This window comes from Ambystoma mexicanum, chromosome 6q (genome assembly GCF_040938575.1).
Source record: "Ambystoma mexicanum isolate Mex_15411 chromosome 6q, UKY_AmexF1_1, whole genome shotgun sequence".
Lineage (NCBI taxonomy): Eukaryota > Metazoa > Chordata > Amphibia > Caudata > Ambystomatidae > Ambystoma > Ambystoma mexicanum.
Genome location: NC_090937.1, coordinates 275,711,378 through 275,736,401, shown reverse-complemented (window position 1 = coordinate 275,736,401; position 25,024 = coordinate 275,711,378). Strand labels below are relative to the sequence as shown.

The 25,024-nt window shown below is 42.5% G+C and overlaps 1 protein-coding gene across 1 annotated transcript in view; it reads left to right on the top strand.

Moving 5' to 3' along the window:
* Positions 1-25,024, top strand: part of LOC138515204 (ovochymase-2-like) — a 438,094-nt gene that overhangs the window by 97,263 nt on the left and 315,807 nt on the right. Inside the window, exon 7 of the mRNA XM_069630166.1 lies at positions 20,858-20,998. Coding sequence (XP_069486267.1) covers positions 20,858-20,998 — 141 coding nt within the window. The remainder of the gene's footprint in view (positions 1-20,857; positions 20,999-25,024) is intronic.

Here is a 25,024-nt window from a genome sequence, read left to right as displayed (position 1 = left end):
AAGGGTGGAGGAAATGTAACCGCACAGCCTATTCTTCCCCCATGTTCCTGCGTTAACACAGCCAAAGCACATCCATCACGTTCATGCACATACAATTCGAAGGCCTTTTCATAATTTGGTGTGCCCAAAACTGGTGCTGAACACAGTGCAGTCTTGAGCAGATCAAAAGCTTTCTGGTGTTCCAAGTTCCATGGTAGTGGCAAAGAAATGCCCTTCTTTGTCAATGCAAACATTGGTTTGATCACTAGTGAGAAATTGGGGATCCACTGTCTACAGTAAGAAGCCATGCCTATCAAGGCTCTGACTTCCTTCTGCGTATTTGGGACAGACATGCTAGAAATTATTTTAATTCGTTCAGGTGTCAATCTTCTTCCCTCCTTTGACAGGAGATAGCCTAAATAGGCGACCTCCTGTCGACAATATTAAAACCTTTTCAGTGAAGCTTTATGTCCATGTTTTGCTAGATGAATAAGCAACAACACAATGCCTTCCTTGCAAGCACTTTCTGAATCTGCAGCTAAGAGAAGATCATCAACATAGTGTAACAATGTACAAGTAGAAGGCAATTCAAGTGTATCGAGCTGCTCTTTCAAAGCCCTACTATAGATACTTGGACTCTGTGTACCCTTATGGCGCACAGGTGAATGTAAACGAGCATCCCCCTAGGTTAAACGCGAACAAATATCTACTATCCTTGTGTATAGGAATGCTAAAGAAGGCATTCGTAAGATCTACAACACTGAAATGAGTAGCAGACACTGGAATCATTGTTAGTATCGTCGTTACATCAGGCACAATTGGAAATTGTGGAGCAACAATCTTATTGATAGCGTGTAAATCGATAATGAAACAGAAAGAAATTGCATTATCCCCTTTTTTATACACAGGTAATATCAGACTATTGCACAAACTTCCTGCAATTTCTTCAATTACCCCACGGTGTATAAAATCAGAAATTATACACTTCAAAGCTTGCTCACCATCAACTGAAATCTTATGCTGTGGAATTCGTGGCAACGTCACTCCTGTTTTCAAAATGATTCTGACAGGCTCAATTTGTAAGACACAACATCATTATCATCAATCACCCATAAACACTCAAAAACTTCACTAAATTCTGGTGGCAAAGGTCTAGTCAGAAACTGTGAGGCAGAAAATTGCTGTGGTGAAATAGTCAAACGCACTCCACCCGAAGAACAATGAATTACCGCATTTAATTCTTTCAACAGATTCAACCCCAACAAATTCTCTCCACAGTTCGTTGTCAAAAGAAACGGACAGTGATCCGTAAATGGACCCAGTTAAATCGGTACAGGCAAAGAAACTGGACTAACCACTGGCGTAACAGAAAACCCTTTCAGAAACGTTAGTCTGCCCTGACAGTGGAATGTCTGGAACTTGTGAATGGTCAATGGAACACTTCTGTGCTCCTGTATCTATCAAAAATAGATGCTTCCTATTCCCCACCATCATTTCAATGTAGGGACCTTTCTGATTAACGGGAATAGGCGTTGGTTCCAGACCCTGCTTCGGGCTGTCCTAACAAAACAATATATCGTCAAAGGGAAGATCTTCAGAAAGATAGGCAGTGGAAGGATTATCAAAAATATTTCTGCTATCCACACTTGGTTGCTGATTGTCTTGCGAAACGGGAATAGGCTTTGGTTCCAGACCCTGCTTCGGGCTGTCCTAACGAAACAATATATCGTCAAAGGGAAGATCTTCAGAAAGATAGGCAGTGGAAGGATTATCAAAAATATTTCTGCTATCCACACTTGGTTGCTGATTGTCTTGCGAAAAAGACTGAGAATTTTGAGAACTGGCTTCTACCAGGACCCTCTACCCCAGGGTGGCCTCTGGATCATCTACCCATGACACCATATGTGTTATTCGACCTCTGCTGGAGGATCGGGCATTGTGCTCGCCAATGACCCTCTTGTCTGCAATAAGCACATTTGTTCGCGTGTGCAGAACCCAATAGCGCATTACCTTGTGGAACATACTGTCCCCGAAACTGTGTAGTACCCCCTCTAGGTCCTCTGGGTAAGCAACACAACCTTAGTTTTCAAGTTTCCCTTTTTCTTTTAATACTGGGCCATATGCAATACTTCAGACAGTGACTTAGCTTGCCGAGCGCTCTCAGAAGTCATCATTTGTGCTTGGATATCAGGCAACAATCCACACACAAATTTGTCCACAAATAATCGTTTTCCGGACTCTGTGCTTAAGTCATGTCCGCTAAAATCTGAGAATACTTGGTCAAACCGATTAAAGAATTTGGTAGCACCTTCAGACTTTCCTTGGGTACAAGCAGTAAGTTTGTCCCAAACTGTCCTCTCAGGAATTAAGGTTTTCAATTTTGTCACTATTCTATCAGGCAAAGTCAGTATCACCTGTGGTGGTCTTTCACCAGCTTTCCTTTCCCTATCTTGCCTAACCAGCTATCCCATGTGTCACCTAACCCCGCTGCATTGTCTACAGTTCTAATCTGTTTCCATAATTCAGCAGGTAGGAGCACGGGAAAACAACAAATCTATATCACCCAAAGTGAAAACTGACGATTGCAAGACAGATTCTATTTCTTTATAAAATCCTGTCGGATTCTTTCTAATATCTGGAATGGACTGTCTAATGGTATTCACTTCCTGTCTTGAGAACGGGACATGAACAAACTGTGATACATAATGTGCATCAATATCATAAGCGGCAACACCCGTTGCGGCATTAGCCGGGACCTCAACTTTAGAAACCAATGTCGGAGGAACCTCTCTCATAGGCAACTGAGAAATAGGCAATTCGAACGTTTAGTAAGCAACAGAGCTAAATCGAGCACTAGACGGGTGGAAGTAGTGTTAGATGAAAAAGCTCTCTTGTAGATATTCAATAATTCTGTGGGACAACAAATCTTTCTCTTTGATACATGTAATGGTAGAATACCTGCAGGATGAATGTATACTTTCCTCTGCATTTCTGGAGTATACTGACTACATGTGTCACATACCTCTATGGGAGATATTGAAATGTCTGAAATCCATCTAGGTGCATCTCTGGTGTAAATTCGCGTTTCTTCACTCATTGACCTACAAAGAGGAAGGAACCATTTCTGTACATAAAAAGCATCCAAACTATCACCATCTATTTCATCATTCCGTAACTTTTCTAAACCCTCTTGACGTGCTCATATACTTTCTCCGCAGTATCTTTTGAATAAGCTAAAACATTCAGATCCCTCAACCCTTGTGGGGTATCTACATCGTTCAGTCTGTTCCACATTACAGTTACATGGGTTCCCATCCCTTCAATAAAGACATTTTTCTCACGAAAACTTTCTAGATTAGAGAGTGTAGCGAAAACATCAGATTGTTCACCTTTCTCCATGCGTTGTCTAGCCCACGCATTCAAGTCTCTCTCTCTCTTTAGAAACTGTATCACCAGTTACAATTTTTGATTCAACACCCACTCACTTATCAACTACAAGCGGAGCAGAACCGCTTGGAAAAGAAATTGTAGACAAATCTTGTACAATAGGCAATGAAGGTGCTATTACTGGCACAAAAGACATATCTACCGTGACCACAACAGTAGGCAATGGTGGAGGTACAGGTGGAGGAACAACAATAGGAAACAGAGCAATAGCTAGCGGCGAAGCAATAAGAGGAGCAATAGGAGGAGTAATAAGAGGAGCCGGAATTACTACGGGAGGAGGAGCAACAGCAGGAAGAGGTAAGACAACAGGAATATGTACATAAGGAGGTGGTGCAGTGGCACCAGGCCTATGTTTTTTCGTTAAAAGCTTATCAATCTGATCCATGAAAGTCTTTAGATGGATATATTTTCTGAAAAGCCCTATCCATGTTTCTAACTGACTCTGTTTCTGCTGGTCATATAATAATGCCTTTTCGGCGTTTGACATATGTCAACGCGCATGTTTCTCTTCACTTTTAAGCTGCTGCATAGCTTCTTTTTTCCAATTTTGTAATATATCAAATGCTGCAGGTTTACCTTTTTTCTTTAACAATATAGATTCTAAATACTCTATATAGGAAATCTGAAAGCTACCATTGATTGGCCACTGAAGTTCGGAAGCATAGTTTGTCTGTGCCAAATATCATTAAATACTATACTACCAATGCCGTACTTACAGTACATAGTGCATGCCGGCGACCCCTCCTGTGGTAACGGATGGCCAAATTCCAAAGATTGTCTGTCTCTGCGGAATAACGCCCTGAAACAGGCACAGAATTTCCTAGGCATGTCAAATTACTGGTGTTACCTGGCAATAATTGGGCTCGCGAGAACAATACTGCAAATCAAATATCAGGATACTTAGGAATCGGGGCACAACTCACCTGATTCAAAGGACTAAGGGAGGTCCGATCGGATTACAAAGGATTGACATGGCTGGCGATTCCGGCAAAAATACCCGCCTCGATATGGGGACCCTCATCAAGATGTCCTCTCGAACCGCTTGCTCACCGGTCAGGAATCAGATCGTGCAGTACTGTCGAGGCGTTGCGTCTTATACAAAAAGGGGCCCCTTTTCTCACGCTCCGATCCCAGTCTGGTAGCCGCGTCCTTAATCAGCGAGGTGACATCAATCTTGAGGATGCCTATTTGGTTGCCATCTTGTAAGATCAAGCAAGGAATATCGAGGCTTAGTACCACTAAAAATTGGATTCGCCAGTCATGAAGTCAAAAGTTATGAATAACTTTATTCTGTACAGATTCAAATATCAAAGCAGATAGCTATCTGGCTCCCAAAACCTTGCAGTGTGTACCAGAAAACACTGTGAGTGGAGTGAGTACTGGTCATCACAACACATGCAGTATTTATACACAGTCCTGGTCATAGCTGAGCCCATTGCCAAACTAATAGGTTACAAATTTGGGTTTGTGCCCAGTTCACATAACAAATATACAATATTGGTTTGTACTTTTGACATGTTGTCCCATCCTTGAAGATTCAATGGTGTTGTTGGTTCTCCAGCTTCGGTTGATTGTAGTTTCCAGAAACAAATTCAATAGCTTATGGCTAAGGTACGCAGTTCTAGTTGGTCTAACATTCACTTCTTATGTTTGAATATGGCTGAGGCTATTGATGCAGAAAACACTTTAAATTGAAGTTCACTTTGGCTCCAAGGTTCCTTAAACATACTGACAAACTTTGTTGTCATCAGCTGTGTGGATCTTTAGCTTTTTAGAGTAAATTCTGTTTCAAGAAATGTACACAGGATTCCTTCAAAAACACACAACATTAGTTTACATGCGTTGTATATCACTGTTTGTGGGAGGATGAGTTTTGTAGACATAGGTAATACTTTGAATGAGAGTTCATTCCAACTACAAGGTCTGTTTGCACAGGACAAATAGTCTGCTCTGCCAGCCCCAGTTTTGACATAGGCTCAAAGGTTGTTTCTGTTCAGGCAGCTGTAAACATAGTTAATCATTACTGAAGAGAGAGCAGAAGTTAGAATCAAGATGGAGGATTTTTTCCAAGATGACGTTTGAAGTCAATTCTAATTCGGAACTTTGTAACATGGTTTTCCTCGTGGAGCAACTAGCCTTAGGCCAATATAAATATAATGGAGGCACTATACATTTACTGTTTCACATAGAAGCCTCACACCAATCCACTGGAGGTACACTCTTTGAGGATTCCAGATCCGCTTCTTGTGCAGGAATTGTTAACCCTGCAAGAGAAATGTGCTATAGAACCAGTGCTTCTAGTGGAGAGGAAAAAGGGATGGTACTCCCCTTATTTTTTGATCCCCAAAAAGGTCGGGGGACTGAGACCCATCTTGGACTTGAGAAATTTGAACAAGTTCCTCAGGAAGGACAAATTCAAGATGGTCACTCTTTCTCAGATCCTTCAGGCCCTCAAACTTCAGGATTGCTAGGTGTCATTGGACCTTCAGGATGCTTATTTTCATCTGCCGATCTATCTCCAGCACAGGAAATACCTGAGGTTCACTCTTGGCGTCTCGCACAGTCAGTTTCGAGTCCTGCCATTTTGATTGACCTCCGCCCAAGGGTATTCACTAAACTGATGGTGGTTGTGGCAGCGCATCGCAGGAGAGGGGGGATTCATGTCTACCCCTATCTGGATGATTGGTTGATCAGAGCGAGTTCTTCCGAACAAGCCTTGGCTCATCTCAGCATTACCTGCCACTCCCTTCACAGACTGGGCTTCTCCCTCAATTTCAAAAAGTCCCATATGACACCATCCCAACGGCTCCAGTACATCACAGCTGTTTTGGACACATCCTTGGGTAAGTGCTCGCCACCCAGAGTGAGGGCACACAACATTCTCCAGATGGTAACCAAGTTTGAGTGCCCAAAGTCTTCCGGCCTTCGACTTCTTAAGGTTGCTAGGCCTCATGGTATCCTGCATTTTTCTGGTGCCAGAGGCCCGTCTGAAAATGAGATCCCTTCAATGGGCTCTCAGGACTCAGTGGTCCCAGTTCTCAGGCAAGATGTCGGATCACCTTCAGATTCCAGTCAGGGTCTCACAGGATCTCCTGTGGTGGGCCTGCAAGGAAAATCTTATGAAGGGATAACCTTTTTGGCAACCATGGCTGGAGATGACTATAGTGACAAATGCTTCCCTCGCAGGGTGGGGAGCTCAAGCCAATGATTTGTCCATCAGCGGTCGTTGATCTCCATCGGAGTCCAGACTACACATCAATCTTTTAGAACTGCGAGCAATCAGGCTAGTACTGCAGGCTGTCCTACTGTCTGTACGGGAAATGAATGTCCTGATAATGACGGACAACATGGTGGCCATGCATTACCTCAACAAGAGAGGAGGCGTAGGGTCACTGTCTCTATGCAGAGAGGCAATGCAGCTCTGGAACTGAACAATTCAAGAGGGAATCTCCATGGCGGCGGTTCACTTAGCCGGAGTTGAGTATGTGGCGGAGGATGCTCTGAGCAGGCAGAGCGCAGTCGCCCACGAGTGGAAACTAGCTCAGGAAGTCCTTTGGGAGATCTTCACCCTTTGGGGAACCCCTCAAGTGGATATGTTCCCGACCGGTGTCTGCTTAAGGGAATTTCCTCAGAGGGGAGCTCTAGGGGAAGCGTTTGTGGTGGACTGGGAATTCCTGCTACTGTATACATTTCCTCCTGTCCCCGTCATCCCTCAAGTTCTCAGGAGGTTGATACTGTTCGGGACCCACATGATCCGGATTGGACCAGGAGATCGTGGTACCCGGACCTTCTAGACATGTCCATCGGTCCTCTGATACGTCTACCCCAAAGAGAGGATCTTCTCTCGCGAGAGGAGTGTCAGGTTCTCAATCCAGAGGTCAGGTTTCTGAAAGGTGGAGATACAAGGATTGGGACCTCCCGGATGACATGATGGAGGTGTTGCTTTCGGCCAGGCGGCCGGCAACAAAGTCCCTGTACCGTTGCCGTTGGAATAAGTTTGGCAACTGGTGCACAGAAAAGAATGTTAATCCTTTTCAATCTTCAACTCCAGATGCGCTATCCTTTTTGCTTTCTTTAGCACACAAGGGTCTTCAGGTGAGAACCATTACAGATTGAGAGCGCTGTTAGGAAACCTTTAAGCGCTCATCTGAAGAATGCTCTTACTTTAAGATTCCACTGGTTACTCCGTTTCTAAAGGGGCTCACAAATGTGTTCCTGCCATCACCGTTTCAGGTTCCGGTTTGGGACCTTAACTTGGTCTTAAAGTTTCTGATGGGTGCTCCATTTGAACCATTGCACTTTTGTCCATTAAGGTTGTTGACCTTTAAGACTATTCTATTGGTGGCTATTACATCTGCACGTAGAGTGAGCGAATTGCAGACACTTTCTTCTAAGTCACCCTTTACTGTATTCCACAAGGACAGGGTTGTGTTGAGTCAGACCATCCTTCCTACCTAAGGTAGTTTTGGACTTTCACTTAAGTCAGAAATAAATTGTGCTACCTGCCTTCTATCCTCCATAGGTTGGACCGTAGGAGGGCATTAAGCTTTTATATTTCCAGAATGCCCATGGTGAGAGTGGAAGACCAGCTCTTTGTGGGGTATGCAGGGCACAAGCTAGGCCAGGCTGTTTCTAAACAGACTTTGTCTAGGTGGATCATCCTCACTTTTTCTGAATGCTTTAGATTGGCAGGCAAGGACCCTCCTGAGGGCTTGCACACTCATTCCACCAGAGGCATGGCTACGTCGACAGCCCTACAAAGGGGTGTCCCTATCAAGAACATCTGTTATGCTGCAACATAGTCTTCGATACACATGTTTACTAATCATTATTCCCTGGATACTTCTCATTATCAGGATGTGGTGTTTGGTAAGGCAGTGCTTTACTCTGCTCTTTAATTTCTACTGTACAAAATTCTTCGCCCTCCCCCAGACATGGATAATGCTTTGAGAGTCGGTCTAAGATGAGGAATACGTTGGAGGACACAATCCATTCGAAGAACCAAGTTACTTACCCCCTGGTAACGTTCTTTCTACTGGATGTTCCTCCAACGTATTCCTCGTCACCCTCCCAACCTACCCCTCTTTAGAATTTCCCATGCAATTACAGCTTTCGTTCCAACAAGGCTGAGTACGGTCAGGCCAATTTTGCGGCCACTTCTGCTACACGAGGAGGGGAAAAAAACAGAACTGAGGCAACAGGCACAGTGCATGCTACTTATAAGATCCGATGACGTCACCCTTGACGGAGGCATTCGAGGGACATCAACCCAATGCCATTGACGCAAGGCGCCCCCTGCCGAAAAATTTCCAAAGCTGTGGACACTACATGTCAAAGATGAGGACTGCATTGGAGGAACATCCAGTTGAAAGAACGTTACCAAGGGTAAGTAACTTGCTCATCTGATGTCTCAATGCTAGCCCTAACTGTAATGGCTGAATTGGGCAAAAGAGTGCGTCTATTCTTGGGGCCATCTACCCCAGTTGTTGCACCTATAGGTGAATTTGATGAAGTCCACTTCCACTTCCACTATAGTAGGCTTAGAAAGGTTACTCTTGACACTCGTCCTCGTGGTATGAAGATGCTCACAAATGTATCTACTCCTAGAGCTAGCTCCCCTAACTTTAACAGTATGAATGATAGAAAGGGAGCACCTTGGTGGGAGCCGCAGGGGGAAACGGGCACACCTGTAACTGAAGGCACTGGGGGCCGAAGCAGCGGGTCAGCCCGGCTGATCGCAGCTGTTAATGCAGCCGAAGGAGCAAGGTCGGGAACCACTGCATACAGCCGCGGTGAAAAAATGCCTCACTCACCTGCCAGGCGAACCGAGCTGGACAAGGGGGAGGGACCCTTGCAGACACTCTGAGACAGGATGAGGGAGTGGTCGGCCCATCGCCGCACTGCGTCTCGCGGCAGCCCCGGAGCGGGTCGCAGCTGGAGAAGCGTGCCCAGCGCCAGGGGCCGCCCGTATACGGCATGGCCACAAACACGTGACCGACGCGAACGTTCCCCTGGACTCTGGAGGCAGGAACTACAACATGCCGGGACGGCAGCCGTTGAGGGAGGCGGGACGAAGCCTCAGGGACCAATGGATAGAGGACTAGGCAGGGCCCATGATGATTGGTGGGGGCTTGATACTAGGAAAAGAAACAAAAGCGCGCCAAAACAGGCTGATTCGTTCCTTATCTTCTCTCTTCCGTGTCCTGTGAAAAGAAACGAAGACCGGAGTGGTGGGCCTCTCTGGACACCACGAGATAGGACAAAGCTGGGAATTACACCAGTGTATTCCAGAAGGGCAAAGCACCGGTGAAGAAAACCGGGTGAACTTTATTCTTTATTAATACTGAGGACCCCTTCCCTATTGGAATGAAATATTGTTTCAACATCCGCCTGTCTCCTGAGTCATAATTCCACAATGATATAAAGGTTGATACTAGCCAAACACGGGAAGATTGCGACTGTCCGAATCACACAAGTCCCAAGCATGCACTTGTCAGTGGTCATGAAGCCCACCTTAATGCTTCCATGGTTGATTCACTTCTGTCACATGATCTAGACAACGCTGAATAATCGTTCCCTGTCCTAATGTGAATATTACATTTGTTGGATAAAGGGCATGACATTACACATCATGAGTTGAGGGACATAAAAATCTCAATCTCTGACATTCTAGCCAAACTGAATAAACTTGAAATTTTTATGGGTGCACACGAAACCATAATAGCTATTAGCACACTAAAAAACAATGCTTCTAGTAAGGTGTCATTGACTTCAACTTTCTCTCAAACCAGGGGGACTGAGTCACGTGCTAGCACAACACAAACCCCTAACAGCAAAGATTTGGTACCTTCATCCAATAAATCATATGCACAGACCGTTAGAAATTGTGTACCTTCACACACAGGATTAGAGTGTGGTGAATCAAGGGACTTATGGTTTAATGTCCTCTCTAATTGAACAAAAATCGCAAATATAGAGTCAACTTAAAACTGGAAACGTGCCATCAACCCCCAATCATGCCAATGGTTTCATACACACGCAGGGCGAATCCTTAGAGATAGTCCCTACGTGTGATTAGCCGGACAGTCCCTTTGCCTTGACTGATCTAATTGATCAACAGAAAGAGGGAATTGCTCCTAACAGTCTGTGGGGTGTCAGCTGAGCTCTCGGCCACAGACTCATCTAAGTATTTGTCGCAAGAAGACAAATGGATGCAAAACAGAGCACTTAGAAGAAGGGCTAATAGAACATTTCAAAAAGTGGAGTTCGCAAAGAAACCAAAAAACCTAACACTTCCTAAAATTAAAGTACATAATTTGCATATCAAAAATGTATGCAATTTGTCTAATGAAGAGGATGTGCTGGATTTTAACCAGTTTAACGATGAGAGCAGAGAAGCGTTTCAGATAAAAGAAGCTGTGCCTATTATTCCTAGTACGTCAGACATTACTTCTAAAGCAAAAAATAAAAAAAACAAAAAATATGAATAAAGGACATGACTGAGTTCAGGCAGTAGTGGTGATGTAGTGTCCATCGAGCTATTTCTATTGAATGGTGAGGAGTATATGCAGTCCTTAGTACCAATGTCGTTACCTCCAATAGCTACTAAGCGGACACAATTGTCTAATTTTTTTCCCCGATTATCATGAGTAAAAAAGTGGGCACTAACCCACCCACTACTAAACCATTAAGTAATCATAAGCTAAACTTGTGTAGCGCATTAGAGCCAGCCTCACCTACTCTAGTAGGAGTGATGGATAATAACCCGCTTACATGTCCTCATCCAAAAGCGCCAACTTTGGAGGATGGGCCTCTGACTGCTCCTTTGCATCAAGGGGCAACTGGTCCCGTTAACGTCCCAGTACCGGCCAATGCTCACGAGTGCGGCTACAAGAAAGGGCACGCTGTTCGGACTCCTGTAATTAAGTCTACTCCTGAAACAACTAACATAATCGGATGGCTAAGTGATCAGACCAATAATGGCAAGCGCAGAATTAACCGCTCTTTCATTCTGTGTGCGTTTAATTCTATTCCATCGCTGAAAATTTCAAATTCCGAAGATATTGATTGGATTACGATGAGCATCACGAATAATAATCTCATGATATCCCAATTTCACTCGGCTATCACTGTTGAATTGGTGTGGGAACATCGAGTGGATCTTATTCAAATAGGTCTAACACCGCACCTGTTTCTCTCGATTGGGGATGCTACTACATTTGTTGAGACCCAGGATAAAATAAGTGAGGGACCTATAGACCCTTTGACATCTCATGCAACCTCCAATCAAATCCATTATGACTCAACTTGTATCTCTGTCTGCAGTTATAAAGGACTGGTCGTGGCTTGAGCCTTTGGCAAAAAGTCTTATTTCTGAGACAGGCTCAACACCAGAAGCGTAGCAATGCATTAGCTGGAATTCTTGCGGGTATACTAATCTGAACTCCTGGATCAAGTTAAGGTCTTTTAACACCCAACTATAGATCATGCTTTGCCAAGACACCATGAAACTACATACATTTCACATCAATGTGTACACCACCTACTCTTCATTGGGAGCTCTGGTAGACCGTATGGAGGCTTAGCCATTTTGGTCAATAATCATTTAGAGGCTTCTTCAAAGCTGGTGATGGCCTTGGAGGATATTCTGGCCATTGACCTAATGGTCTCTGATGTGAATAATGGCTCCTATTTGATCATTTGCCTGTATTTGAATCCTGTTAGAAGATCGTTGGAGCAAATGTTCCTAAATTTAGGCGTGATTCTTGAAGACGCATTCCTACAGAATTCGAACTATAGGGTTCTCATTGGTGGTGATTTCCATTCTCTACGCAATACCGATGCTTCTCAGGCAGTGTACAATTTTTCCTCTGGTGCAGAATCTTTGTCCACCCATAGAGGTAAAAGTTGGATTGACTTTCTTTTGCAATGGGACATCTGCTTTGTAGCGAGGGCTCCTAATGATCTCCCTTACACTTGGCATAGTGGTAACAAAATGTCACAGATTACGTTGCAGTATTCCTAAACGTGATTAATGTATGTAAGACGCTGCCCATCACTTCGCCTGGTCTCGGGGATCACCTTATGATGTCTCTTGCTGTCAATGCAGTGTGTACCCTTCTTCACACTGCACCCTACGTAGAATTTCTAAAGATTGATCGCCCTGCCCTATCTGTGTACTGGAATTCCAATTTATGCAATAAGTTAAATAATATGATCAATAAAGATATTATTTTTCGACACCAGTGATCTGAAGTTCGGCATTCATGTTCAGTCAGCAGAAGACAGAAATACTCTTCGAATCAAAGGCATGCTCGATAAACTCCTCTGTAATCGTTTGAGTACGATCAATCGACATAACCACTCTTAGAGAAGTGGAGTTTGAAACTCGAGAAAAATGATCAATTTAGAGTCCTCAAAATTCTTGATTTACCGATCGATCTTTATTTAGGTAGAAAGAATCAGATCTGCAACTCCTATAGAAATAAATGTAAATCTATCAAACAATATTTACATATTGTAGACAACCAAAAGATCATATCTTATCTTTGTGCTAACAATAAGAGATCGGTCTGGGCAACTTAAAGAACGGGTGCTCTAAAGCCCAAGTTAATCTGGCCACCACCATATCTGCCGAACTATGGACCTCATATATCACAGAAAAATGTCAGATGCCGCATAATTTCAGAGAAGTGGGTGTTATTAACTGTACTAGGTTAAATCTTAGCGAGTGTCTGTGGTCGGTAGTAGACGTAGAATGGGCTATATTGAAGTTAAAATATTCTAAAGCCCCTGGTCCTGACAGCATTCCTCCTTGCATGCTTAAACACGCCCCCCATCTATGTGCTTCGATATTAAAGATCAAATTCGATAATGTCTATCTCTCAAATAATCTACCAAGATCTTGGTTTACAGCCATTGTTGTCCCCATTTTTAAAAAGAGAGACACAGCAGATCCTGCAAACCTTCGTCTAATTTCTCTGTTGGATGTTTTGGCAAAGGTTTTTGCCATCTTGATTGTAAGTGAATTGGAGATTTATATAAAGAGCCATATCATCTTATCCCTCTTTCAGGTCGATTTCCGTAAACAAATGGGAACGGCCTTGAATGCAACCATCTTAGCGCATATATTAGAAAAGACCAAACTGGTGAAGACAGGCCCGGTTTATATGGCATCCTTAGATATGTCGGTGGTGTTCGACTGCGTTATTTGCAATCTCTTATGGGGTAAAATGTTGAAGCTTGGTTTTTCTCCTCAGCTGATTCTCTTACTCTCCAAACTACACTCTAATACCAGCTACATGGTAAGAGTTAATGAACAGGGCGCTATCACCAAGCCTATTCCCACTTGTGTGGGCGTTAAGCGGGGATGTAATTTAGCCTCTACACTGTTCAACCTGTACTTAAGTGATATGGATAACCTATGGAACTCGAGTGTTCATTTTCATGTGAGACTTGGTAAGCTTAACCTTCATTGGTTAGCCTTCTCAGATGATGTCCATTTATTCGACAGAACCCCCTTTGGACTCCAGATGAAATTACATCTCTTTGCACAGTACACTCGTCATCTAAATCTTCACTCTAATGCTAGCAAATCTAGGGATGTTATTTTTAATAACATGAAAAGGAAAATTTCATCTTTCACCTGGTCTATTGATGGAATACCAATTGAATGTGCAGCTTCCATTCATTATCTGGGTTATAACTTGTGCGGCACAAAATCAATAGCAATGTGGAAACATACCCTTAATAGTAAAGCGAATCCTCTCATCTCCCAAATGAAAATAATTTACAGGAAATACTGTAAATTGTCTATGAATCTGATGTTCGATTTTTACATTCTAAAAGCAGAAGCAACTATCCTGTATGGATTACATATGTGCCTTGCCAACATAGAATCTTTTCTTGACCAACTCCAAGGGTGCATATGGAAGCAATCATTAAGACTAGCTAGTTCGCTCCCCAACTCTATTTTGCGTCACAAATTGGACATGTTGTCTCTGTCTGTGAGATTTAAGTGTAGGCTCCTGAACAACTTCACAAAAATGAATGCTCCCCCCCCCCCCAAATTCTTTATACGAGGACCTTTCCAATATGCTTAAAGAAGCACATCCAGTCTCTATGGTCGTATAGCATGTCAAAATGAATAATATGCTGAAAGCAATTGATTCGAATATTGATGATCCTCTTAAGGCCTGTGTATGTGAAAAAAGTTTTTATGAATTTGACTGGTGCCGCACTACGTAGACCTTAAGCACTTATTCTACCTATAAAGAAATCGCAGATTTTATAACCGAAAGATTACCTCGGCAGTTGTACCTTATTCAATTTCCTTGTGAGAAGGCCTGTCATATATACTTAAGATTTAAACTGAATCAATCTTGACAAATGAAAAAGTCAAACACTGGTATTTTAATAGAGAAGGCACCTTATCAGGCACGTGTCGTTTCTGTGCAAGCTTAACCAAATCCAAATGTTTTAAGGTTTCTATTTGAGTTATTTTCTGTGAATATTTCAAAGCAGTAAGAATTTAGAATCTTGGCAAAAATAATATTGGTATCTCCGTAGTATCAAGAAAATGGCTCTGGACTAGATGTATGTGGGAAACTAACACAGCTCTTGTCCTCGCCCTAACGCGATTAGTGGCTATCATTAATGAGGAACTTTTAGAGAAACAGAATATACAATAGATGCTAAAGGAGTAGAACTCCAGCTTGCGCTTCAAGACCTTGTTAATTCGTATAATGTCTTATGTTAACCCAAAGTCTGTAATTGGGCATCGCTGATGGATGTTACCGGCAAAACAGATCCCATCAGTTTTTATGCAATCATAATCAAGATTAATATACAGTGTCTTCACATTATATGCAGAGTTTATGTTCATGTTGGTGTAGTAGATCTAGCTAGTCTTATGAAGGCATGTTCATTAGTTTGTGTGATATAAACTGTATAACCTTCATCTGTTTTAAAAGTCGCACTATTGACAACATGCTTATTTTTAGATTGTTGTGAAGTGATTTTGCACATTTGCTATTTGCACCGGAAGCAACTTGATAGTGCGGCATCCCTTTTTGATCTCAAGGTGAAATTATATGTAATGTACGTACATATGTAATGTATTGTTGATTTACTTGTATTAATGTGTTGATATAAGTACTCTGGGAAACTACTAGGATAAGTTTGAACACGCTGTATACGTCATTGAACTTAAGGTTATAAAAGTTTGTATTCAAACTAAATACAATAAAGAAAAGGATTATCACTCACATATTCATTTTCATTCATCATTCCCATGTTACATGCTTGATCATTTAGATCCCTGAGGTCTTTTGGTTTGAGATTAGGGAGAGCTGAATACATTCCCTGCGTCCTACTCATACTCTTATTTATTTAATCACTCATTGAATATAAACGTGTCAATCACATTCCCTGTTGGAATTAATGGAGTGAATGTTGATTTTTATTTTCTTACATTTTGTTTGCAACACCATTGTTTGATCAATATTAAGTTCCTCTAGAATATTAATCAGATTTGCCTAGGAGTCTGTCTAGTGATAAAAAGCACATTTTTATTCTTAATATCAGCTAATTTGTGCAATGAGATTACTGAATCATTTTCTGCTTCCTTCATAGATTGTTTTGTTACCCAAAAACTTTTTTAGCTTAAGTTTTCTACAGAATTTTAATAAATCAACATACAGCACCATGTGATTAGTTGATACACTTGGTGCACGGCTCAATCCTTTGAGTGCTTGAATCTCTGTGGTGGACCGTTGTCAGATATATTTACTATCATGTTTAATAGTGTATGTTAATTCCTCTTCCAGGGCCCTATTCTTGTTCCTATGGCTTCTCTTTCTAGATGTATGTTCCCCTCGCTTTCCTCATGTGTTTCTAATTGAGTGTCCATTCTGATGGTACAGATTTGTGCTTCTTGAAAAGTCACTTTTTTTGGTTGAAATAGGTTTCTGTTGGCCTTTCTGTATCATTTCAATTCGGCTAAAAAACCTTTATGCATAGCTCCTGTCCTACTGCTAATATTATGGCTATTGAAAACCTGATTTTCACCAATCCGAAAGAATGCAGAGCTCTATGATCTTGAGCAAGATAACACTATATAATGAATAAAAATGCGTATGAATGAGGTAACATGGTAGTGATGAATACAAATGAATATGTTCAATCGGTTTTAGAACAATTGGTTGGTATGAGAGTCTTGAGAAACAGTATTGTGTAAAATGTGTGTATATCCAGGACATAGTACTTTTGTCTTCTTTTTGAAACATGTTCAATCAAATACTTTATAATTTGTGTATCAATTAGGACTATGTGCTGTTGTATTCGTTTTTGAAACATGTGAAATAGAATTAATTGAATAACAATGTGTATGTATTTTGAGTGGAGAGAGATAAGAATTTATATTTGTGATAACTGAACATATTGCTGCAGAACTAAGGTGTTTATTGTGTGATTAACTAAATATTTGTTTTCAAAATATACTGCTCCTATAATACAAAATGTGTGATCTAACTATGTATTCTTAATGTGATGGATGAGCAAAGCATTGTTGTAGGTGCAATGGACATTGCACCCAGAAAGCTGCAAGAGCTTGTTATTTTTCCTTAAACGCCCGCGCTGGCTTTCCCCTACGCACCTATAATTAATAACTCTTTTTCTTCTACTTTGCTTGCACAATTATGTGACATCAAAGTGGTGGACCACAGCATTCACATCCTACTGTTGGTCTTGGTATTTGGATAGAATTGCACAACATGATTTTGGCAACATCAGAACCTTAACCATATGAAATGACTACCTTACACATCAAAGGAAACCTAGACTCATTGATAACTTTACACACAAGATTTACAAGAAGTGACAAATCAAACCTGTCCAACAAAGGAAATGTTGCAATCGTGTTTATCTCATTGAATTCTTACCACAGCCAAGTCAATATTACCAGCTTTCTTTAATATCCAGAGTAGTATCAAAGCAGCTGATTTAGGGAGTGTTAGCATTTTTTGCCAAATTACCAGCAAATGGCCTTAGAGTAGCTTGCCCTACAACTAACTGAATCCAAGGGTGGTGTAACTACAATTGTACTCCAATCCTTACAAGAGGGTACTGTATAATATAGCGCACTTTATTTGTGCAATTATCAATAAGTCTGATCTGATTTCAATAAATAAGTATCCTCAGATCTCTGAACTATTTCACCAGGCATGATCAGAGGTACTCAAAGCGAATAAAGTCTCCTTCGTTCCTGGGGAAAAAAAGAAGGTACCTGCTCTGACGTCTCTCTACTGGCGAGCAGGACCATGCAAACATTATCACACTCAGTAAATACTAATGTAAAGTATCTTGTTATTTTTGTGGGTTTCAGATGTTGCCATTCTTAACATTTATTTAATTGGGTATTTTAATGTGCCTAATACCATACCTGAGTTTGGATTCTAAGCGCGGATCCGGGATTCAAACCTCTGTTGATCTTGCGTCCAAGACCAGCGTGTTGCCCCTGTGCTAGACTCTGTTCACTCTGTAAAACAAATAATCAGTGTTCTAATCGGTGTAGAGCATAGAATCTGTCACGGTTCTATCGGTCGTTCCAGCAGCCTGGTTATGTTGATAAGTGCCTGCTTCCTGAAACAGTTGCTCCTCTCTTATATCAATTTTTGTTGAGCAAAGTCAATCAATGCCTCTTCCTTTCAGAGAAATAAATCCATAAAAACACCTAATGGTAATGCACAACATGCACAGATTGCTGAATATAATAGTTTATTTCCTTGTTAAATAAGAAGAGAGGAAGAATCCGATCATAGACCACATAATCGGCATCAGTGAGGCAGAGAATTGCACTAGGTCAGAGTTGGATTTAAGACTTTCGGCGGGAGGCAAGAGCACATCAATGACCTGTTATGCCACAGCATCAGACGTTGGAATGTTAGAAAACCACCTGGGTGCAATGGGTGAATGTGTATATCTTCATCTGAATGGCAATGGTTTCTTCTGTTTTTATAAAAGAGAAGTTAAAGCTCTTTGGAGTTTCCAAGGTAAGTTTGTTACTGACACACTGCGCTAGGGGCTGCTTTCCCAGACTAGCTCACAGTCCTAACCACTAATGACAGGATTCAGAGTTTAAACAGTTCAGTCTAGCCCTGTATCCTTTTTGATGTATCCATAGCTGAACAAGCATTGGCAAATAAATTAGTTTTGGCTTTTAGGTATGGGATTAGCATTTGCCAGGCACTGCCATAATGGTACCACCTGTCAATAATATTGAAACAGCTGCAAAATATGACTCTGGCAAATAGATAGGCATTTTCCAGGAACTGCTATTACCTATGCACAAGCCAGCAGTGTTGGCTTTGTCAATGCTTGTTTTATATAGCACTTCAGTGCAAGGAACATTTTGTAAGTCAAGTGGGTGAAGGCACACTTGGTTAAGACATTTATATTACTTCAGTAGTAAATGTACAGCCGAATTTAAGCCATTCACTTGCAACAACCTTCCACCACAACAACAAAACAAACCACACATAGTCTCGCCCAACACCAACCAAATAAAATACCACCGGTCAGAGAACTGTGTCACTGAACTGAAGCTGCCAACAGCACATCACAGCTCTCTTGCTCTTTTTTTTTTTTTACCCCTCGGTCCTACTATATTACCCGTCTCCCACCTTGCTTTACAGATCCGCCATATCGCCAAGAGACCATGCAGGTTGTAACAGTGCGCAGTATAAGAACCTTTAACAAAACATACATAGAAATAGCATGGGCTAGCCAAAGTTTTATGTTACTGCTTGCTAGAGCTAGGTCAAAGAGTTCTCGGGAGTTTGTGTTTTGGGTGTGGAGGGGCATTTAGTGGGTAGGAATGGCTATAGGGATTAGTGTGGCCATGGGCAGCCAGTTGAGTGGGTGGGTAAATCATCAAACACCCAAAGGCTGTGGCCCTCCTTACATGTCCTCTCCCCTAGCTGTACTCAAATGTACTATTTTCGACTTATAGGTGACACGTAATAGTAACCTAATAGCCAAAACTGAAAAGGGCATCCGACCAATCAAAGGAGCTAGGGGAAGATGGGCTTCTACAGAGCACAATGTTTCTCAATTTGGTCTCTTGAACACTGGAGCTCCATCAACATCACTTTTCCTCTTAGCAGTTTGTCGCTGGGAGCAATACTGTCCAAGGAACGAACCCACCTTTCTTGATCAAGGTGCTCCAGGTTATTCCAGATGTAACTCAACAGGGAACATTTATGTCAACATGACATTTAACAAAATCAGACACAATGTTAGTGGTAAGCCCATCATGAGGGTTGGACCACAGCAGTAGTCGAGCCCCGATGGCTTTCGTAGCAATAAGATCCGAAATGTAGGAGACCTTGGTGAAGGATGCAAGGAGATGCTGACTGGAAGATAGCTCACATTCATTGAAGAAATGTTCTTGATTGTTTGGAAAAGAACCATGTAGGCCCAGCCTTAGATGCCCCCATGCGTCACAATGGTGACAGGTTTGGATGTGTACCTTTTCAGCATAGTTTCCATCCGATGCTTCTTGTCGGTGTTTGCGAACCTCTGGACTACCCTATTAGATTGTGACATTTCTGTTACCTGCTTGTTCAGGTGTTGATTGCAAGTAACATTGATTATCTGGGAAGCAAATGCCCAGGTCCGCGCGTTCACATATTGTAGATGATCTTTCTTTACCGTTTCCTTTCCCACACAGGTGCATTCTGTTAGAAGTCTTTGGCTTTAGAAAATGCCTCTGTGGGCCATATAATGAGGCGTTATGTACATAAGCAAGCTGTCAAAGGTCTGCAGCTGTATGTCTCATCAATAAGGTATCCTCCCATTATAATAGTATTGGCAGATGACGTGTGCCTAATCGCAAGACGTCCCAGGTGAGCCCCTCTCTAAAAAATGCTAATATAGGTTGTTGGCAAATGTGTACTCGCCTGATCATCCTACTGTGTGCTCACACTGCAAGGTGTATAGCCACATGCTCTACACATAAACAAGATCATTCTGTTCCTCGGGTGCTCCTTGCTTCCATACAAAAAACTGAAGCTTAAGCCTCCAGATCAGACAGTTAAGCCTCAGATGGAGAATTTATCGTTCTCCCATGAAAATACTCTGATCACGTTCAATGCTCAAAGCATGCTTTTTCTAGCAGAGAAATTAAGGTGCAGGCCATCCGTTTATTCCATTGGAAGCAACTTCTTTCTGCGTTACATAGCATTGGGCTGGTGTGTCGACATGATCCACAACATAACTGGTCTGAACAAAGTCAAGGTACCTTGACAAATTTGCAAGACATTGTGTTGTGCATTGATTTGGATTGAAGAGTTCTCTAACCCGTTGGAATGAAAAGTTGGCAATGTTTTACAGAGGGGAAGATGTTTAAAATGTTTAATTTTCCAACCTACAGGGACCTACTGTGGCTTTTCAATTCCACCAGTGATTATCAGCACAAGCAACCAGCTGTTTCTGAAGTTCGTGTCTGATGCCAGCTTGTCCGATATCGGCTTTGCGCTGCGATGGGAAGCTGTACATGCAGATGACATAGAGGGTAGGTATGGTGGGCACTCAAGCGCACGAAGAGGAAATTGCCTGCCATTTTGTATTTCATGTTGGAATGTGCCTGTTATTACTCCATATTTAATCATACTCTTGAAGTAGAGGGTGACATGCACAAGGAGAATTGATGTTGAATATTTGTGTTAGTAACTTGAAGTAGCCATTGGGCGGCACAAGCGCTTTACAGATACATTACAATATATATGCCTGGTAGTTTGATGAAGCAGTTCAATACAATGAAATGCATACCTAAAGGGGATATATCAATTCAAAATACTTGGCATTAAATAGAGTGTTTTGATGTTGTACGGTAGCCTCGGTTTGTGACCATTTTGTTTCAAAGAGCAGTTTAATGCCAATACAAACATATCATTATTTGTTTGCTTTGCTGGGACATCACACTCACTGATTATATTGGCCTATGTTACGTATACCTCTAGAGCGCAGCATACTTCCGAGGGCATCTTGGCGCTAGACCACCAGGCACGAACCGGAGCAGACGGAGAATAGAATCTAAAACAGATGAGTCGTCAGCAATCGATGGAAGGACAGGTGGTTTTCAGTAGCCCGCAGCAGGAATGCAAGGGAGTTCCAAGCCTTGGCCGTGGCCACCGAGAAAGCCTGCCCTCCTACATGAGTGCTTCACACAGGCACCCGTGTAGTGAGGGATGACTGAGAGCAGAGCACTCTAGGATGAACATTGTATTCCCTTAGGCAAAGGCAGGGAGCTTTATAGGGAAACACAACACCAAAGTGACTTCTAATATACTTGAAATGTTCTTGAGGGGTCAGGTATATTCTAAAACATCACCATGAAAATTGATATTCTCAATAATCTGTGTTTGAAGTTAGGAAAAAGTTCCAGTGTGTTGAAAGGCTTTCTTTTGTGCCTGTAAATTAAAGCTGTTTGCGGGTTAAAGCAAACGTATCGAATGAGTATGGGTCAAGGTCTGCAACCTTTGGCTCTCCAGATGTGTTGGACCTCAACTGCCTTGCACACTGGTCAATGGTGAGGGATTATGGCAGTCAAAGTTTAAAACATCTGTAGAGCCACATGTTGCAGACCCTTGGTTTACGGGGTGCCTCTGAGGGCTTACAGTCGTATCCCACAGGCTTTGCTTACTAGAAGTGTTGGTCACAGGGTGGCACAGAATCAGTCTCAAGAATGGTCCAAGGGTTAGTTTTATAAATGTTTAGGCCCTAGGGCCGCCCCACACGCATCACCGGTGGCAGTCTCCTCCCTAACACAGGCGTCCATAACCCTGGTTAGTAATATTGATCAGCAACCCCTACTGTCCAATGGCTGCTCTTCATGAAGGATCTCCCTAGGTTGCTGGTTGGCTGACTCCTCTGGGGCTTCATAACTGGCCCTACTCTAGCCAGCTGATGGTGTTTTAACAGGAAGTTGGGAAGTGCCTTTCAGTTATTTAGCTTATTCACTCACGTCTATGCTCATCTCTCCCCTTCTCTACTCTCACTGTCTCCCACCTTTGAATCCTCCCCATCAACTTTGTGTCCCTCTGATGTTTCAGTCCACCTTCCTCCTGTCTTCATCCTCCTCCCACTCTACTAATACTCCTTGTGCATTACTCTTCTTCCTCCTACAAAACTACTCCTCATATCCACTATTGCCTCTCTCCTCCTCCCACTCGACAATAAACTTTCCTTTCACCCAGTACCATTCATTTCACATTCACTCCTTACACTGACGTCTATTCACCTGCCAGACACATACGTACACTCAAACCCCAGTATCCTTGTTCTCAGAAAACCAATACCTCAATTTCACCACCCAGAGTCTCCAACACAGACTGCTTCCTTCTTCCTCCTGTGGTCTTTAGTCTTCCACTCCACAGACCTCATCTCACCTGGATAACCCACACTTCGTGTTTCCTGTCGTCATTTTATATCTCTCCTTTTCCTGGGATTAGTCCTCTTGCCAGCCTGGGCCTGTCTTCCCCTCACAGGGCGTGAATGTGCAGGAAACAATGTTAAAAGGGGTAGGGGGTACAAGCCCTGCCCATTGTCTCCAGATTAGCTTGCTGTTGAACAAGTATGGCAGCGTAGAAGAGTTAATGTTCCTGTTTCTGGATGGGGTCCCCAATCTGGGGATGCTTGGCATAGTTCCCTTGGGGATGGTGGAGCCTGCTCCCCGATTGGTGCCTTGTGGCAAAGGGAACCTTTGAGATGATGTACGGGCCCATGGTTCCCAGCGGAAGCTCCATACAGTTGGTGCAGCTGCCATGTAGATGTGCAGGCTTCTCTCTTTCCATACTCTTGCTTCCAGCATCAACTCATCTGACCAAGCTCGCGTGAGTCTCCCTCGGTGAGCCGCTCATTCCCTGTAGTATTTGAAGTATTGCTTGCGCTAAAGTTGCTAGGTTTTCTCCCGGTTGGGCTGCTTAATCTTCTGCCATAAACCTGTGAACATTAGCCAGTATTAGTTTGTGCAACAGACTTAAAACCGCTTTCTGCATCAGTGTATATGTGAGAAGCAACTGAATATGCATATTCTGTACATTGGATACTGCAATGTTTGGACCTTAGTGCCATCAAGTACAAGTAACCTACCAACACTTATTGGAAGACGTGTATTCCAGTTTCAAACTAATTGGGGTTTTCTGAAGTTTTAGCTCAAGAAGATCCATGTTCTTGCAGTGGTTTTTGCAAGATGCTCCAATGAGAGATTTTTATTTGCCCAGGCCTGGTCTTCCCAACCAGACAAAAGATCATTTGAAACGGGCGTAGTTTCTCTAACCATATAATAGACCTGCACATTAAACCACATTTCTTTTTAGCTGCCAAACATATTGGGAAATCTATCAAATCTTATTTGTGAACTGAAAGAAATGTAACTTGCAATGGTGCAGTAAGAAGACTATTTGTCAATATCGCGCACCCAGAAATCATGTCAACTGTCATCGGTTTTAAAAGATTAAATAATGCATTAGATTCCCACAAATGTTTCGCAAGCAAGGTTTTTTTGGGAATGGAGCTTTTTGGCTATCCTTAAATGTACTGCTATGTTCATAATAACTGCACACTCCTCCTTTTATCGATTTGCTGCCATCGGGCCTTTGGGATAGCAGGTGTTTGCACATGATACATTTCTATGGCCTCACATATTGTTTATTGTCTTGCATATGTAGCAATCCTGGCCAAATTACCTCAAAGTTACGTGTGTATAACTGGGTTGGCATATCCAATTTATTTGCTGAATATATGGGCCATATTGTAAAACCTTTTTTTTTTTACACAATGTCTATGATAAAGGTATTTGTACCACGCACCGTCGCGAACAGAATTGGTCCCCAGGTGCTATGGCGGATCTACAAGCAAAAAAGGAGGGACAGGCGTGTTAGTAGGGTGAAGTGGGAGTACGAAAGTAAGAACAGTGTTGTCCTGTTGGCAGCTTGAGTTCGGTTTTCACCGTGCACTGAGCTTTGGTGTGATTATCAGATCGATGTGGGGCCTCATGTGCTGTTGGTGCGAGTTGTATTGTTTGTTGTTATTGTGTGGAGAAGTACGTGCGGTTTGCAGTGCGGAGAAGTGATTGAGTGGGGTTTTGTGTGAGAGATGTAAGCTGAAAGTTTTTGGGTTCGTGGTTTTGTTGCCTCTTAGTCTTTGCATTTCTTTGTTCCACGTCTCTGATTGTTCTATGGAGTTGGTATTGTAATTTGTCTGTCTAGTTGTTAGGTTTGATGGGGTGGCAAGTTTCCATCTGAGCTATTTCGGAGGTTTGTGTACCAGGTTGAGGCGCACATTGTCCCCCGCTCTGGTATTGGTGCTATATATTTACATTCATCAACTCCATTCCTACCCATTTCCCCATCGGTGATCCATAGCTGTCTGTTTGCTCTGTCAACTAGAGGTGTGTTGAAATGTCATCCTTAACCTTCCTTCCTGATCTCTCCATATTCATTCCTTAGTGTGATCTAAACTTATCTGTTTCATTTTGGTATAGTGATATGCCGTAGATTGTTCTTCCCCATCCCTCTGTTTATGGAAGCTAGCTTAG